Genomic DNA, 19290 nt, shown 5'->3' with positions numbered 1-19290 from the left:
TTCTACCCGGTATTGCGTCCATGAAGCACTCCGTTTTTCTACAAAACCCACTGCTGATGTAGTACTGACTGACTGATTGATTCTTCAGTTTTGAAAACATCTTCTATTTTGACAGTCATGCCAGGCCCGCCGATTTGTACTGGATTGTTCATTAAGTTATGAGCGCCTTTTACGTGTAGCTTCATCCTCGACTACCGTATTGTGGTTTATTTCTAATTCCTCCTAGCAAAATTTAACTGAGACCAAACCCTTAGACCAACAATAAATGAAAAAAAAAAATTGTTTGCAGAAAGGCAATTTTTGAACCAATCATAAATATTTCTTGCAGTAGAAGTTTGAACTCCCTACAGCCATCCCTCGAGCAAGTCCACCGATCCCGCGAGCCCATTTGTAAAATCATATCATGACCGTTTGACTTATACGAAAATTATGGAGAATGCCATACTTCTGTAACAATGCGACAGCATAATTTTCATTTGTAATTTGTTAACGCGTACAAAATTCATGTTGACTGACTGAACTACCGAATTCATCCAAATCATTTCATCCGATTAGGAGATACCCAGCTTCTGAAATTTTTCAATGTTAAAATTGGGTAATTTGGTTAGAAATAGTCATGAAACACCAAAATCTGCAAAAGCCCAGTCATACAAAATTTGAGCCGATTAGCGCACATTTTTCTTTTACAGTACAATACAGTTTGTACAGCAATTCAATATATTAGGTGGGAAAGTAAAAAATTTATAAACAATTTTTTTTATATTTAAAAAACTCAAATTTTATATTATGAAAATTGCTTTAAAAAAAAAATACTGTTTGACCAAAAACCCTAATGATAAAATAGTAACCAATTAAAAATGGCAATGGAAGCATAATTAATTTTTTATTATTATGAGTTAAAAACTAATTAATAAAACTAATTCTGCTTTTAGGTATGATAAACGGGATTTATAAAGAAGAGTCTGATATGACCTCTCTGTCTCTCTGATTGCTATTTTCATTACTACCTTCTCTAATGACCATTAATAAACATTCCTACCATTAATATATGTTCTAAACAAGTAATTAGCTGTAATATCTATTTTATCAATTTTTTTTTGGAGAATGTATCCCACATTTACTGTTTAGAAGTTGTGATCAAAATGAAATAATAATAGCGGGTTGTTAAAAGATTTCTTTTTTAGTGATTTAAGTATTAATAATGTGTATTTATTTTAAAACAAATTTGTACAGCAGGCTTGTGGTCGCATAAACATCTGCATTAAAAATTTGCTTGCAAGAAATTGTATCTTTGTAATACTTTCATTTTAATTAAAATAGCTTATAAAATACAGATATTTCTTTCTTTGGGTTTGGTTTTAATAGGTTTATTATCTGCATGCAATTTTTTTTTTTACAACAGATTAAAACACACTAAAGCCTGTAAGGTTGAACTAAAGTAATAGGATATGAACCTGTTTACTCATAATATTTGTTAAACAATAATTATTGATAAATGATTAGAAAACTGGTAATTGTCAGTAAACAATGAAATTTGAACAATTAGAATCATTCCAGTAATTATTAGAATGTTTCATTCCATGTTACGCATGAGTGAAGAGAGGCATTTTTCATAATGAAGAATTCAAAACGGAATTTCACTTTTTTAAATTAACATTCAATTGGAAAAATTTAGGTATAGTTTAGAGTTCAACAAATACAAAAACACTGCACAACTTGTATGTTAAAAATAATTAAATACATTCAATATTATGTTAAAAACAACTAAACCGCCTAACAAGTTTGTCTATTATTAACAAGTAACCACAATTTTACAACAGTGAATAGTATTCAAATTAATTTCAAAGCATACAATAATTAGTTTTGCCAACCTAATTTTTCAAAAGGTCTAAATCTATTGTATTAAAAACACCTGTTTTTAATCCTTACAAATTCATAACATTTTTCTGCGAAGTTTTGTTTTCAATAACTAAAGTTGATTTTTGGGGGGGTTTTTCATATAGAGATGTAATAGAGTTTATTACATCAATTTTTTCTAATTAAATTTTTTTAAAGTTTTGATAAAATTTATGTATTTATTGGTCACTTAACACACTTACTGTGCTACAAAAAAAAAAGAATTTTTCTGTTTTACATTAAATATCATGAGAAGTAGGGGAGATATATTTCTTAGACTTATTTTATTCGATTTATCAGGTTAAAAAACATGAGAAACCATAAAGTTTACCCCAACAAATTAGCCTTTCCATCTGAATCATACTGTATATTAATGAAATTTACTCTCAGTTACATTTGATAAAAAAATTGAGCACAAAACAAAAAAAAATAACCTACTAACTATGTGGCAAACCATTCTTTTTTTCAGAATACTGCATCATAAAAGACATTTTAACATAAATTAAATTTTCTAGGTGAAAAAAAAATAACAAACAAACACTCTTAGACAAAAACATTTGAATTAAATTTAACAATTATACATAAGATGTGATGGGATATTCATAAGTCAAGAAAACTGTTGACATAATGAATTTATCAAACTTCTCCTTTTTCACCTTATTGCATAATTTGGAAATAGACAGTCTATTTTTAAAACTGAGTTTTGATAATAAATAAAAAAAATATGAAGTGATTCCTTCGCATTAAAAAGTGCACAAACACCTTATCAAATGATGAACTGTGAGAAGAAATAAAGTTCAAATTCTGGAATCAGCAATCATAGTATAATAGTACAATTATTTCTTCATAAAATAAAGTAAAAAGTACTCTCATCTCCTATAAAAATATGACAATTTTTTTAGGAGGAGTATAGATTCTTCTATGTTGAATTTACTGTAATCAGATTGCTAGTTGTTCTAGAGAATTAATAAGTTGTTTAAAAGAGTGAATCCTGTACGACATAGACAACTAACTGTTATGATTATTTATTACAAAAATATAAATTGTTATTAACAATAAATATTCTTATTTTTGTTAAACTTTTTTTAAATTAACTATTGTGCGCCGTGAATTGTGTTTAATAGATAAACAAGATATTGGCAGTTTTTATGTAATTTTCAAGAGAATTATACTTTAGAGATAACATTTTTTTTTTATTTTAATTTTCTTCAGTAAAGCCCTTTGTTCATCTGCTAGGATCATTGTATACAGAATTCTTCACTTTCAGGCAGAAGGGTGTATCTGATTTATAGTTATTACACTTCTTTGAACAAAAATCTATTTTCTAAAATCTGCTTAATGTTTCTTTAACAAACATATATATTTGGGGATACTCATTACAGCTCTTAGTCATGAGACCTACTTTGTGCTCATCAGTCTGCCAATTTTTAATTCAATTTATTAATTGTTCAATCTGTTTTGTGAGGAAATACATATCTTTTTGCATGGGTACTTTAAATTTGGCCATTACATCCATCCAGTCTTAAGGCAAGAATTGAACTTTTTCTCTGTCATTTCCATGTTAGTAAAACCAGAATCATTTTTTAAATTCCTATTAAAAATATGTGGTTGATTGTTTCTGTCGGTGTATAAGTTACAATATACATCCAAATCTGAATAAAAAAAGCTGCATTGGTTACAATACCAATATATTACTGGTACTGTTGCGGTAACAATATATTTTATATTCTGAAATAACCTATTAATATACTTTAAAATGCATGATCATACTTCAGACAACCTCCCTATGCTATGTCTTTTGACCAAATAAACATAAAAAATGATTTGTTTGTTTAGCAATCATGAATAGCTAGACTGAAAGTGTACAACTGACATTTGCAATACTCAACATTAGTTTATAAATATGAAGCTGGAAGTACATCAAAAGTGAATAAGCTTTACTCATAGAAGTGACACATCCATTCAATTCACCACAGGGACTGGCACTATAGTGACCATCAGTACTGCCAGAAAAGGAATTGTTATTAATTCACCTTGAATCTACATGTTACTTGTGAATGGAGCTTTATACGAGTACGTATCACAAACATAAGAATGATTGGGAAAGTAGTAGGTGAAACAACAAATTAATGTATTCCTTTTTCTAATGAAGCAATGAATTATCTATACTGTCTCAGCACAACAGGGAAAAGTGTAAATACTAACCAATTTGTTAATAATGCATTAATATAAAATATATATGAGTAACTTCAGATGAAACTTCTATCCTCTTTATGTGAATCAGTTTTTTGAACAGGCATCTAAGATATAATACAAACCAAATGTTTGTTATGACATAGTATGAAAACAACTCATATATGGCAACGATTTAATTTAAAATGTGTAAAATTAACTTTTAAATGTTTTCTAATAATTTAGAAAATTTAATATTCAATTCCGATATCAACTTTAGACAGCCTTTAGAAAGCCAACTTTAGACTTTAGGTAGAATAATTCTTTAATTCTGTTAAATATTGGGTAAATTAAATAAAGATGTAGGAATTCTAAGAACTTTTTATGAATTAATATTTTTCCATTATTACTCAAAATATAGTTAGTAACAGTTTTAAACGGTTATAGTTACAACTATATCAAAAAAATTATAACAAAACTAAAATTAATAAAAAAAGAGCTATAACAAAAAATCAGTTTTGTATCAATTAGCATACCTTTCTACTGAATAAAAAGTAAGCTTCACTGACTTGTTAATTGTTTTGAAAGATTTTTTACAAACTTTAATAAATGCATTATTAATAATTTACACAATTAAACCACTTTTCTTCTAAGACGAATAATGTGAAAAATATAAAATGTTTATAAAGAATACTACAATTTTCTTTCTACTACAATCTCGATTTGCTGCTCAAGCAGCTAAAATCCAAAAATTATTCATTTGAATCTTATAAAATGGGATAAATCCATTCTATTATTTATTACCCTAACCGTAAGTGATTAAATCTGAAACTATCCAATCAATCTATGCTGAAAAACAAGAGTATTACTGTGTAAAGAAATTTTTGTATGTCTTTAGTCATTTGATGCAGCTCTTCAAGTTTCCTTATCTAGTCATTTCATTTCGGTATACCCCCTACATTCCTACATCCCTTACAATTTGTTTACCATATTCCAAATGTTACCTGCCTGCATAATTTTTCCCATTTACCTATCCCTCCAGTGTCAAAGTGACTGTTCCAGGAAGCCATAAGATGTGGCCTATAAGTCTGTCTCTTAACTGAATTCTTCAAAATACTTTTTTCTTCATCAACTTGCTGCTGCAACACCTTTTTATTTATCACTTTATCCAACCATCTGATTTTTAATATTCTCCTATAGAACCACATTTCAAAAGCTTCTAATCTTTTCTTGTCAGGTTCTCCGATCATCCAAGTTAAACGTCCATATAAAGCTATACTCCAAACATATACTTTCAAAAATGTTTTCCTGACGTTTAAATTAGGTTTTGATGTAAGCAAATTATATTCGCCTGTGCTATTCGGCATTTTATATCGCTTCTGCTTCATCCATTTTTGGTAATTCTACTTCCCAAATAACAAAATTCTTCTACCTCCGTAATCTTTTCTCTTCCTATTTTTATATTCAGTGGCCCATCTACTTTATTTCTACTACATTTCATTACTTTCATTTTGTTCTTGTTTATTTTCATACAGTAGTTCTTGTGTAGGACTTCATCCATGTCGTTCATTGTTTCTTCTAATTCTTCTTTACTCTCAGCTAAAAAGTACTACATCATCAGCAAATCATAGCGCCTTTATTTTTTCACCTTGCCCTTTACTCCAGATCTAAATTGTTCTTTAACATCATTAACTGCTAGTTCTATGTAAAGATTAAAAAGTAATAGGGATAGGTCATCCTTGTTGAACTCCATTTTTTTTACTACTTCTTTTTGATGGTCTTTGATTACTACTGTTGCAGTATGATTCCTGTAAATATTAGCAATTGTTTTTCTATCTCTATACTTGAACACTAAATCTTTTAAAAGCTGAACATTTTATTACAGTCTGTATTTCCAAATGCTTTTTCTAAGTCTATAAGTGCAACGTATGTTGGTTTGTTTTTCATTAATCTTCCTTCTATTATTAATCTGAGTGCTAAAATTGCTTTCCTAGTCCCTACACTTTCCTGAAACCAAATTGATCTTCACCTAACACTTCTTACACTCTCCTCTCAATTTTTATGTTAAAATTTTTAATGCATGAATAGTTAGTTAATTGTTCTGTATTTTTCTTTTTTATGTGCTCCTGCTTTCTTTGGTATCATAACCAGCAACATTCTTTTTGAAGTTTGACAGAACTTCCGCTTTTACATAAATATTACACACCAGTTTATATAATCTATCTATTGCTTCTTCACCTGTACTATGATGTAATTCTGCAGGTATCCCGTCTATCTTAGGAGCCTTTCTGCTATTCAAATCCTTTAATGCTCTATTAAATTCAGATCTCAGTATTCTATCTCGCTTTTCATCTCCTTCTTCCTCTATAACACTGGTTTCTAATTCATTTCCTCTATATAACACAATATATTCCACCCATCTATCTATCTCTTCTATTGAGTTAAAAAATCGGTGTGCCTTCTTTATTAACCACATTATTAGATTTTAACTTATGTACCACAAAATTCTCCTTAACTTTCCTGTATGCTCCATCTATTTACCAATGATCATTTCTCTTTCCACTTCTAAACACTTTTCTTTAATCCACTCTTCTTTCGCTAATTTGCACTTCCTGTTTATAGTATTTCTTCATTGTTAACAGTTAATTTTTCCTTTTTCATCACTAGCATTCTTATACTTTCTATGCTTACTCATCATCTGCAATATATCTTCTGTCATCCAAACCTTTTTACCAGTTCTCTTTGTTCAGCCTAAGTTTGCTTCTGCTGATTTAAGAATTTCCTTTTTAACATTCTCCCATTCTTCTTCCATATTTTCTACCTTATCTTTTCTATTCAGTCCTCTTGCAATGTCCTCCACAAAAATCTTCTTTACCTCCTCTTCCTCAAACTTCTCTAAATTCCACTGATTCACCTGACACCTTTTCTTCTGGTTTTTAAACCGCAATCTACATTTCTTTATCAATAAATTATGACTGCTAATGATGCCTGTTCCTGGATATACTTTGCAGTCGATGAGTTGATTTCTAAACCTTTTCTTAAACATGATATAATCTATCTGATACCTTGCACTATCACCTGGCTTTTTCCATGTGTATATTCTTCTATTATGATTTTTAGACTGGGAGTTGGCAATTACTAAATTATTCTTTGTGCAAAACTCAATAAGTTGGTACCCTCTTTCATTCCTTTTGCCCAGCCCATATTCACCCACGATATTTCCTTCCTTGCCGTTTCTGATGCTTGCATTCCAATCTCCAACTATTATTAAGTTTTCATCTCCTTTTATGTAATTAACTGCTTCATCAATTTCTTCATATACATACTCTATCTCATTGTCATCATGGGCGCTTATTGGCATGTAGATGTTAACAATCATTGTCCATTGTCGACTTAGGTTTTGATATTATCCTCATTACAATGATTCTATCGCTAAACTTTTTGAGATATTCTACTCTCTGCCCTATCTTCTTGAAACCTTTTCCTCCTCTTGAAACCTACTATTGCCAGCCTTTTATTTGATGCTGAAATAGTTATTCTAAAATCATCTAACCAAACGTTTTTTCCTCTTCCCTTCAAACCTTGCTAATTCATACTATATCTACATTTAACCTACCCATCTCCCTCCTTAAATTTTCTTACCTACCAACCATTTTCAAACTTGCTCCTATTCATAGAATGTTATTTTTTAATTTTCTTATGACCCCATTCTAGTAGTCTCCACCAAGAGATCCAAATGGGGGACTAGTGTCCTCCAGAAAATTTTATCAAGGAAAGCGTCTCCATATTTGCTACATGAAAATGTAGAGAGCTACATTTTCTTGGAAAAAAAATACAGCTGTAGTTTTCCACTACTTTCAGCTGTGTACTATTCAGAAGACTGAGTGATGATGATATGGCTGTTTAAGTCTTCCTGACATACAGTAGCCTATAACAACTGAAAGAGCTGCTCCCCTCTTTCAGGAATCATTATTTAGTCTGGCTCTCAAACAGTTACCACTGCAATAAGGTTGCTTCTTTGGTCCAGCTATTCTATATCACTGACCACTTCAGCCCTCTTATCAGTAAGATCTCATGATTCATAGAGGAATAACATAAAGGTTGTTAAGCAGTAATTTCCACCAGCCTTCTGCATCCTATGCCATTGAATTTTTGGTTTATCCGCCTTCAGGAATGGTTTCCCATACTAAGGGAGAGAGTAATGAAATAACTATGCAAAAATTATTTTAAATAATATTCATTTACGTTGTGTTATTATCTTCTTGCAAATGACTATTTAACTCAAAAGATTTGAAAATACATTCTACGGACTGAATCTACATGCAATTCAAAATAGCAGATGTTGCAGGTATTGACTGAAAAGAAGGATTTAGGGCTGGCAAGGTGTTAGAAGAAGGAAACTTTCTTGGTTTATAAGACATTGTACTGGACTATGAACTGTTGAAAGGTTTAATACATACAATAAGAAATCAGCTAGAAATAGATCATGTGGTTGCAAACATTCATTAGTGGATTTTCAGATGAAGTTGAAAAAGGATACGGACTCTTAGAAAAAAAAACTAAAGACAAACACCATTCTACCAACTGTATCTCATAATTAAAATAAAATTTAACATTTTTCTGTTATAATTTTTCTTTTATGGAATAATATTTGTTTTAATAAATACATTTTGAAAATATTTTCTTCGTCGAAGTTTGAGCCTATTTTAAAGCAAGTATGTTTTTTTATTATTTATTACATACAAAAAAATTATTCTGTATTTTTAGAGCAATAATATTTTAGATATATACACATAATATACAAGGTTTAATCAAAGAATATCAAGAATAACAATAAAAAAAGTAAGGGACCGAGAACACTTAAAACATTCCATCTTCTACATCTTGAAATGAGAACCTAAATTTTACGTATATTCATATCAAAAAGGTAAACTTCCGCTACTTGTTTTTGGTCGCTAAGGTATAACTCTAAATACGTGTAAGCAGCTTCTTTGGTACTTTAGCTACTGTTTTTTTTTTAAAGTAAAAATGAGGAACTAAATAAATCAAATGCTTTATAGAGATTAACAAAAATTTAAATAGAATCTTTTTGTTACCTGCAGAATTTAAAATATTTTCCAAAAACTGACATGTGGATATCAGCAGGCAGGTTTTTCCTAAAGCCATGCTGAAAGTCTGTTAATACATTAGGCTTTTCAAGTAATGTTAAGTCAATTTTTCATAATTTTTTCAAATACTTTAGAAAATTCAGACAATAATTAAATTGTCTTATGATGTAGTAAATTAATTATCTTTGTTAATGTAAGTCTTAAGGCAGCAAGGTTGTTGAATGATTTATTAATTACATTTATAAGAAGGATAACAATATTATCTAAATAATAGCACCTACAACTTCTTTAAAATACTGAAAAAATTTCATCAATACCCACTGAATATTTACTCTTTATAATTAACGTTCATATTTTACTTTCTTAGGTATAAAGAGTAAATAAAAATACAGATTCATCAGCAAAACCATGCTAGATGAATGGCTTTGTTTGAAATAGATCAATAATATTGTTGTTGAAAATACTGAAGAATATATTATTAAATTCCTCTACTACCTGAGTAGAAAGGTAAGTCCTTTTATATTTTGGTAAAGTTATCTGACCTCTTTTATTTTCAAATCCCTTTAATAATAGTCTACATAGTTTCAGATTTATTGTTTGAATTAGATATTAAGTTACCATTATATCATCTTTCGGCAATACAAAAACTGTAGCGTAAATTTGTTAGTTCTAAACACCTAATGTATTTTCAATAAGGCTTTATTTTACTGTCTGGCTTCTGTGGACTCAAAAACGTTCATTCACCTAAAAGCACATTCATCAGTAATGTAATGTAATCATTAAACTACTTAGGATGGTAATCCAAACAGAAATTGTAAAGCTTAATCAAAGAGCATAATAAAACTAACAAAACAAAAAATTCAATGATTTTTCTACATTTACAGCAGAAAATTGAACTAAAATATTTTCCAGTGTAACTCTGTTACAAAAAAAACTCTGATTTTTTTAAATTCATATTTGAAGAAGTGATGTGTCATTTTGTTCTAAATAAAATTCTCTAGAATTTCCCTATTAAAAGAATTATTTGATTAAACTAATATTTAGAGAGATATTAAGAATTCAGAAATTCAGATGGCTGCCATTCTGAATAAGTGAAACACAATATTATTTTGTAGACACATTCAGATTAAACATATACACATAAATAAATAATAGAATATATATAATGTATTCTAGAAATATAATAAAATAGAATAAATATAGTAGAATATGTCAATATATTCTTTAAATATAAAGTTTTATTTAAAATAAAATGGGGAAACAGAAGGAAAACCACTTTCAGACAAAAATTTATACAAATTTGTTATCGTAATGTTCTGAATCAATCCTGAAAGTTATGCCATTTATTCAAGTCACACTCTTGTGAATGATTTATGTTATACATAATTTATGTTTCTATCCTTAACGTGTGTAATTAGTTATGAACATGCTACCATAATTTAATATTTCAGTAATTTAGAAATTGGTTCACTTTCAATAACTGATAATTTTCTGCAATTTTACAGCAACAGAGTAAATATTCACAATAGTAATAAAGTCCATTAAAACCACAAAATAAAGAAATCACATATGAAAGTAAGAAATGTTTAACACTTTATTTGAAAAAAATGAATAAAGAAAAAAAATATAAAACTTCAAAAAGCACTAAACAATTACATAAAAAAGAATTAAATAAATTTTTGTTTTACAGTTATAATCTCTACGTAGTATCCTAGATGAGTGAATCATCTAATCATCATTTTAACAATTTAATAATAACAATATATATATAATCATAAAAACAATGCTTTTATGATAAACCTGTACTATAATTTTTTTGGCAACAATTTTACCATTTATTTTTGACAGTACTTTCCTACAAAAATAATCACAATTTTATCATCTAATTTTTTAGTAATAATAAATAAAAAAGGATGATCTGCCATAAATTCTTTTTCTTGCACTGCACAGCACATCATGAGTTGAAACGCTGAAACAACAAAAACATATTTTTAAAGTACCTATCCCTTTAATAGGCAATTATAAAGGCTTTATTAAAATAAATCAGTAAATTCTATTAGAAAACTTGGTACTAATTTAGTATTTATCTACATAACAGACTCACTTATAATTTCATGGTATTACATATTTGTTTAACCATTTAATTTATTAAATTCCTATTAAAAAAAAAAATTAAAAATATTAACAATTATTTTAATAATTTTACTTATTTAAGAAAATATTATAGTAAACTTGTCTACAGTAGAGTAAATTTACTGATATCTTGTAAACTTACTTTGAATATGAAAAGCAAAATATTCCACACATTCTGATTATAATATTATATATATATATATATATATATATATATGTGTGTGTGTAAATGAGTATTACTACAAAATGGATATGCTACTTCATAGATAAAAAAGGATGCCCCAGTGTTTCCAAGGACAGATCAAAGGAAACAATATTAAAACCTTGAACAGAATATTATAAAAAAATAACAATCATAAAAACGAAGTACTTGAAAGTCCATTTAAAAAGTCCAGTTAAAAATAATGAACCATATGTTCACTATTTTTTAATTACTATATAATATTTTGTTTATACATTATATAAAATACATAATTATATATATAGTATACACATTATTATTATATAAGTTTGTATATACAAAAAAAAAATCTGGGGTTTTATTCAGCTAATTTGATAAGGGGGCTTGAGTGCTCAGTGATACAGAGTAGCCAGACTGAAGGTGCAACCATATCGGAGAAGTATCTGTTGAGAACCAGACTAAGGAATGATCCCTGAAAGAGGGCAGCAGCTCTTTTAGTAGTTGTTAAAGGGGTAGGTCAAGAGGCCTTATGTTGGCCTCCATGGTGCGAGTGGTAGCATCTTAGCCTTTCATCCAGAGGTCCCGGGTTTGAATCCCAGTGAGGCATGGCATTTTCACACATGCTACAAATCATTCATTTCATTCTCTGAAGCAATACCTAACAGTGGTCCCAGAGGTTAAAAAAAAATTAAAAAAATAAAAAAGTCAAGAGGTCTTAAATGGCCATAACAACTTAACTCAATCTTCTGATTACTGCACAGCTGAAAGCATTTGAAAACTACAGCTCCTTTTTTCCAAGAAAATGTAGCTCTCTGCATTTTCATCTGACGAAGATGCATGCACCTTCTTTGTTAAATATTCTGGAAGTAAACTAGTTCCCCATTCGGATCTCTGGCTGGGGACTACTAACGAAGGGGTCACCACAAAATTAAAAAATAACATTCTACGAGTCAGAGTGTGAAATGTTAGAAGTCTAAGAAAGGTCGGTAGGTTAAAGAGGGAAAGGGGATAGGTTAAATGTAGTACGAATTAGTGAGGTTCAGTGGGAAGAGGAAAATGACTTTTGGTCAGGTGATTTTAGAATAATTAACTCAGAGCATGAAATAAAGAGCAGGCAGGATTAGGTTTCGTAATGGTCAAGAAGATGGGAAAAAGAGTAGAATTTTTCAAAATGCATAGTGACAGAATCATTATAATAAGGATAAAATCAAAACCTAATCTGTAACAATTATTAACGTCTCATGCCTTCAAGTGCCCATGATGACGATAAGGTAGAGTGCTCATATATAGAAATTGATGACGCAATTAAACACATAAAAGGGGATGAAAATTTAATAATAGCTGGAGATTGGAATTCAAGCATTGGAAAAGGCAAGGGAGGAAATATTGTGGGTGAATATGGGCTGGGTAAAAGGAATGAAAGAAATAAATCACTCCAATTTATTAAGTTTTGTACAATGTATAATTTAGTAATTGCCAATACCCAGTTTAAAAATCATAATAGAAGAATATACACATGGACAAAGCCAGGCGATACTGCAAGATACATTATATCATGGTTAAACAAAGATTTAGAAATCAACTTGTCGATTGCAAAGTATATCCAGGAACAGACATTGATAGCAACCATAATTTAGTGATAAAGAAATGTAGACTGTGGTTTAAGAATATTTAAAATATTGTGTTAAAAAGGAAATTCTTAAATTAGCAGAAGCGAATTTGGGTTGAACAAAGCGAACTGGTAGAAAACTTTGGATATCAAAGGATAAATTGCAGCTGATAAATTACATATAAGAATGCTAATGATGAAGAAAGTAAAAGGAACTATTAACAATTAAGAAATACTGTAACAGGAAGTGCAAATTAGCAAAAGAAGAGTGTATAAAAGAAAAGTGTTCAGAGGTTGAAAGAGAAATGATCATTGATAAAATAAATGGAGCATACAGGAAAGTTAAGGAGAATTTTGTGGTACATAAGTTAAAATGTAATAATGTGTTATACGGAAATAGTACACCAATTTATAATGCGAAAGAAAAGGTTGATAGGTGGGTGGAATATATTGAAGATTAGACAGAGGAAATGAATTAGAAACTAGTGTTAGAGAGGAAGAAGATGACGTCAAAGAAGATGAAAAGGGAGATAAAATACTGAAATCTGAATTTAAGAGAGCATTTAAAGATATGAATGGTGGAAAGGCTCCTGGGATAGACAGGATACTTGCCAATTATCTGTGCAGTGCAAGTGAGACGATAAATAGATTATATTAACTGGTGTGTAATATTTAAGAAAAAGGGGAAGTTTTGTCAGACTTCAAAAAGGGTGTTCTTGTTATGATACCAAAGAAAGCAGAAGTAGATAAATATAAGAATACAGAACAATTAACTTCACTACATACATCCAAAATCTTAACTAGAATTCTGTACGGAAGAATTGAGAGCAGAGTGGAAGAAGAGTTAGGACCAATTTGGTTTCAGGAAAAGTGTAGAGACTAGGAAAGGAATTTGAGCACTCAGATTAATAATAGAAGCAAGATTAATGAAAAACAAACCAACATACATGGCACTTATAGACTTAGAAAAGGCATTTCAAAATACAGACTGTAATAAAATGTTCAGCATTTAAAAGATTTAGTGTTCAACTATAGAGATAGAAAAACAATTGCTAATATTTACAGGAATCATACTGCAACAGTAGTAATCGAAGACCATAAAAAAGATGCAGTAAAAAAATGGAGTTTGACAAGGATGTTCCCTACCCCTGTTACTTTTTAATTTTTACATAGAACTAGCAGTTAATGATGTTAAAGAACAATTTAGATCTGGAGTAAAGGGCAAGGTGAAAAAATAAAGGCGCTATGATTTGCTGATGATGTAGTAATTTTTAGCTGAGAGTAAAGAAGAATTAGAAGAAACAATGAACGGCATGGATGAAGTCCTACACAAGAACTACTGTATGAAAATAAACAAGAACAAAATGAAAGTAATGAAATGTAGTAGAAATAAAGTAGATGGGCCACTGAATATAAAAATAGGAAGAGAAAAGATTACGGAGGTAGAAGAATTTTGTTATTTGGGAAGTAGAATTACCAAAAATGGATGAAGCAGGAGCGATATAAAATGCCGAATAGCACAGGCGAATATAATTTGCTTACATCAAAACCTAATTTAAACGTCAGGAAAACATTTTTGAAAGTATATGTTTGGAGTATAGCTTTATATGGACGTGAAACTTGGATGATCGGAGAACCTGAGAAGAAAAGATTAGAAGCTTTTGAAATGTGGTTTTATAGGAGAATATTAAAAATCAGATGGTTGGATAAAGTGATAAATAAAGAGGCGTTGCAGCAGCAAGTTGATGAAGAAAAAAGCATTTTTGAAGAATTTACTTAAAAGAGACAGACTGATGGTTGGATAAAGTGATAAATAAAGAGGTGTTGCAGCAACAAGTTGATGAAGAAAAAAGCATTTTGAAGAATTTAGTTAAAAGAGACAGACTTATAGGCCACATCTTATGGCATCCTGGAACAGTTACTTTGACACTGGAGGGATAGGTAAATGGGAAAAATTATGCAGGCAGGTAACATTTGGAATATGGTAAACAAATTGTAAGGGATGTAGGATGTAGGGGGTATACCGAAATGAAATGACTAGATAAGGAAACTTGAAGAGCTGCATCAAATGACTGAAGACAAAAAAAAATTTCATTACTCAGTAATACTCTTGTTTTTCAGCATAGATTGATTGGATAGTACCAGATTTAATTACTTAGGGTTAGGGTAATAAATAATAGAATGGATTTATCCCGTTTTATAAGATTCAAATGAATAATTTTTGGATTTTAGCTGCTTGAGCAGCAAATCGAGATTGTAGTAGAAAGAAAATTGTAGTATTCTTTATAAACATTTTATATTTTTCACATTATTCGTCTTAGAAGAGAAGTGGTTTAATTGTGTAAATTATTAATAATGCATTTATTAAAGTTTGTAAAAAATCTTTCAAAACAATTAACAAGTCAGTGAAGCTTACTTTTTATTCAGTAGAAAGGTATGCTAATTGATACAAAACTGATTTTTTGTTATAGCTCTTTTTTTATTAATTTTAGTTTTGTTATAATTTTTTTGATATAGTTGTAACTATAACCGTTTAAAACTGTTACTAACTATATTTTGAGTAATAATGGAAAAATATTAATTCATAAAAAGTTCTTAGAATTCCTACATCTTTATTTAATTTACCCAATATTTAACAGAATTAAAGAATTATTCTACCTAAAGTCTAAAGTTGGCTTTCTAAAGGCTGTCTAAAGTTGATATCGGAATTGAATATTAAATTTTCTAAATTATTAGAAAACATTTAAAAGTTAATTTTACACATTTTAAATTAAATCGTTGCCATATATGAGTTGTTTTCATACTATGTCATAACAAACATTTGGTTTGTATTATATCTTAGATGCCTGTTCAAAAAACTGATTCACATAAAGAGGATAGAAGTTTCATCTGAAGTTACTCATATATATTTTATATTAATGCATTATTAACAAATTGGTTAGTATTTACACTTTTCCCTGTTGTGCTGAGACAGTATAGATAATTCATTGCTTCATTAAAAAAAGGAATACAGTAATTTGTTGTTTCACCTACTTACTACTTTCCCAATCGTTCTTATGTTTGTGATAAGTACTCGTATAAAGCTCCATACACAAGTAACATGTAGACACAAGGTGAATCAAGGAGTAGCGGCATTTTCACATGGATGCCATGAAATATTGTAAAAGCTTCATAATAAATTGAACCAAGACATTTATAATTATTAATTTAATGTTAACAAAGTAAAAAAAGAAGATACAAGAAAAATGAAGATACAAGAGTTTTATTTGTTTTTATCTCTTACTTACAAGTAGTAGTAATACTTTAACTTAGGGTAGGGTACATTGGAAAAATTTTAATTGAAAAAAGGTGCCGCAACTCAGAAAGGGCACCATGACTCAGAAAAGTTTGGGAACCACTGTAATAGGTGATTATTAATCTCTGATGAAAATACGCACATGAATATTATACATCTAATAATGATGGTTAGGATTACATTATTTTCATCAAGATTAATATTTTATTAAATTGCTAAGCTTTTAACTTTAAGATACTATAATTTGCACTATTTTTGAAAATACTAAAATGCAAATAATTACACCAACATATTTTAACAAGCTTAGCGTTTTATTCAAAGTAGAAAAATTTGTTTTTTTATTTTAGGGCAAATTAAATAAATTTTATTTCATGAAAAGTTTTTATCTGATAAAACATCCAGAAATCTCAGTATAAGGGTCCATATGATTAAAAAGCTGCATCTACCTGAAAAGCAAAATGTCCCAATTTTATCCAAATTAAATTACATGGTTAGAATCCATGCAATGAATGATCTTTTTCATTGTTGACATAGAATTTTCTATTCTTCTTCTTCTTACCTACCACAAGAAGCAACTCTGATAATGTAGTAACTGAATTTTTTATCAGTAAAAATGGCTGAAATAGATTGAATGCTTTACTTACATCATAAAATATTGAAAAAGAAATCTTAGTAATCTATGAATATGACTCATCACTGATTGACTATGGTTGATTAATAATAGTTCGTATCAAATAACTATCAGGTGGCTGAACATTTTAGAATAGATTTCAATTACCCTTTAAATCTCTATGTTTAGGATTGAGTCACCAGAGGATGTTCTTAAAGAAATAAAAAAGGCAGGAATAAAAACATTAAAATTTATATGGAGTCTGAAAGTAAGTCCAACATTAAAATGATTTACTGTACTCATCTACAGACAAATAATGAATATTGTTTGGTTATCAGTATTTTTAATGATAAACAATTTATATTCTTGTCATTTCCTGTTTAATCTACTTTTTATAAAATTATCAGATACAGTCATTTTTTGACAGTTCCATACATAATATTTTCTAGACATCTTTAAAATCAAGTAAAAAAAAAAATCAATATCTGTTAAGTAATTCTGTTGAATACTGTACTGTTACATCCTGTTTTAATGAAATTAATTATTATCTTTCTGATTTTTGTAGTCATAATGTCTGAAATTTTAAAAATTATAGCACCATTATATTCTGTTTTTCTAAATAAGTGGTTGTAATTATAATTTGATCTTTAATTTGATTTTTGCATCCACAAAGTTTATACCTATAGTTCTATTATTTACTTCCTTGAAAATGTATGTAGCTTCTGTTTCTAAAATGTTATATGTACATCCCAGATATGTAGCTGAAACATATAAACTCATAATTCATTGGGTTATAATACAATTTATTATTAAAATAAAAATAGCTTACATCTATGTTTGCTAATGACTTGCTAATCAAATTAACACTTCTATTAAAGTTTATTAGACATTTTCTATTATTATTGTCTGGTGTAGAGGTGTTTTGGAATGCATATGGATTTTTAATTTTTACTAAATAAATATTAGTGTTTTTCATTTGTAAATGTTTATTTTTTCTAATTTTCTAAAAGAATTTGAAATTTTTAAACACAATTTACTAACAAAATAGCATGTAACTTAATAAATAGAAATAATAACATTTTCAGCTTGAATTGCTGTCAGAAGTAAAGTCAAAATATTCCCTAATTCATTAGTAAACAAATTAGTCACTATCGTTGCCTCAGTAAAAATTATAGCTACCTTTACTTAGTTAATTTATTGGGATAATCCACTGAATCTTCTGATAACTTGTGTTCTTTTAGGTATACTGCCCCAGATATAGTTACTTCTGTGAAAATCTCTAAGCTATAAATTTTCTTATTTCATTATATATGACCAAATCACTACGTTGAACAATGTTAAGATGCATAATATGCTGTTTTAAAATTCGTTTAATATTAAGCTAACCAAGAAGTTTGGTTTATTTCATTTTTTCAATCTACCAATTCCTAAAAATTTTTTTTAATAAAATCCTTTTGTTTTGATACCTTATGAATTTACTTGGAAAAAATTAAATTGTAATTAAAAATTAATAAAGAAATGCACAAAGAATTCTTTATTAAAATATTATTAAACACACTGATGTAATAATCGAATAAATTTTTATAAAGCAGGCTATCTCACTGTTTACTATACATTTTTTTCATAAATATAATAACAACTACATATACTTTTAAAGATATTTTTCTATAAAAGCAATAAAAATTTATTTATTTTTTCATATACCCACTATTTTTTTTTTATTCTTTCGGTAAGAAATGAAGATATCAACTTGATTTTTGGTATGTAAATATATATTTTCATGTAAACATCTAAAAATCAACAAGTTCTCAAACATGTCTGAACGCACTACGCCTGCAACAGTCGACTCAAATAAAAAAAATAGTAGCCCAAAAATTTTATTACAAGACATTCACGTTTGGACAGTTGCTGACAAATAACACCAATTCGTGTGGATTTTCTGAGCATCGTACTTGACAATTATGGTGATTCATGATACCGAGAACATGAAATGTTGCTTCATCAGAAAATATAAAATGGATCGGGTAATTTTGTTTGGCAGAAACAATGTCTAATACAGTTGTTGAAAATTGAACTCTTCATGGCTTATTGTTGGGTTAATTTCATGAAGTAGATGCAGTTTATAAGCACAGTGCTTTTAAAAATGTTTAGTTGACAACTAAGACTATTCAACTAATGTTTTGGTCTTCATTGGAAAAGAGTTAAGTTCTTTCTGAGTTTTCGGCACTTACTTTAGACCTACCTGGTGAGTCTCATTTCAAAATGCTTCCTGTCTCCAAAAACTGT

At 28.9% G+C, this 19290-nt stretch overlaps 1 protein-coding gene across 7 annotated transcripts in view; it reads right to left on the bottom strand.

Annotated features, from left to right (window-relative positions):
* Positions 1 to 19290, bottom strand: part of LOC142325473 (leukocyte elastase inhibitor-like) — a 154028-nt gene that overhangs the window by 7408 nt on the left and 127330 nt on the right. For 6 of the 7 annotated variants that reach the window (XM_075367311.1, XM_075367286.1, XM_075367359.1 and 3 more), the window contains one exon: positions 10747 to 11145. The exons of the other annotated variant lie outside the window; for it this stretch is intronic. In XM_075367311.1, coding sequence (XP_075223426.1) covers positions 11012 to 11145 — 134 coding nt within the window. In that variant the 3' untranslated portion in view covers positions 10747 to 11011. Of the gene's footprint in view, positions 1 to 10746; positions 11146 to 19290 lie in introns of those variants that run through there. 7 annotated transcript variants of the gene reach the window in all.

The sequence above is a fragment of the Lycorma delicatula genome, chromosome 1, assembly GCF_047948215.1.
Source record: "Lycorma delicatula isolate Av1 chromosome 1, ASM4794821v1, whole genome shotgun sequence".
Classification (NCBI taxonomy): Eukaryota; Metazoa; Arthropoda; class Insecta; order Hemiptera; family Fulgoridae; genus Lycorma; species Lycorma delicatula.
This window is presented reverse-complemented; position numbering and strand designations above follow the sequence as displayed.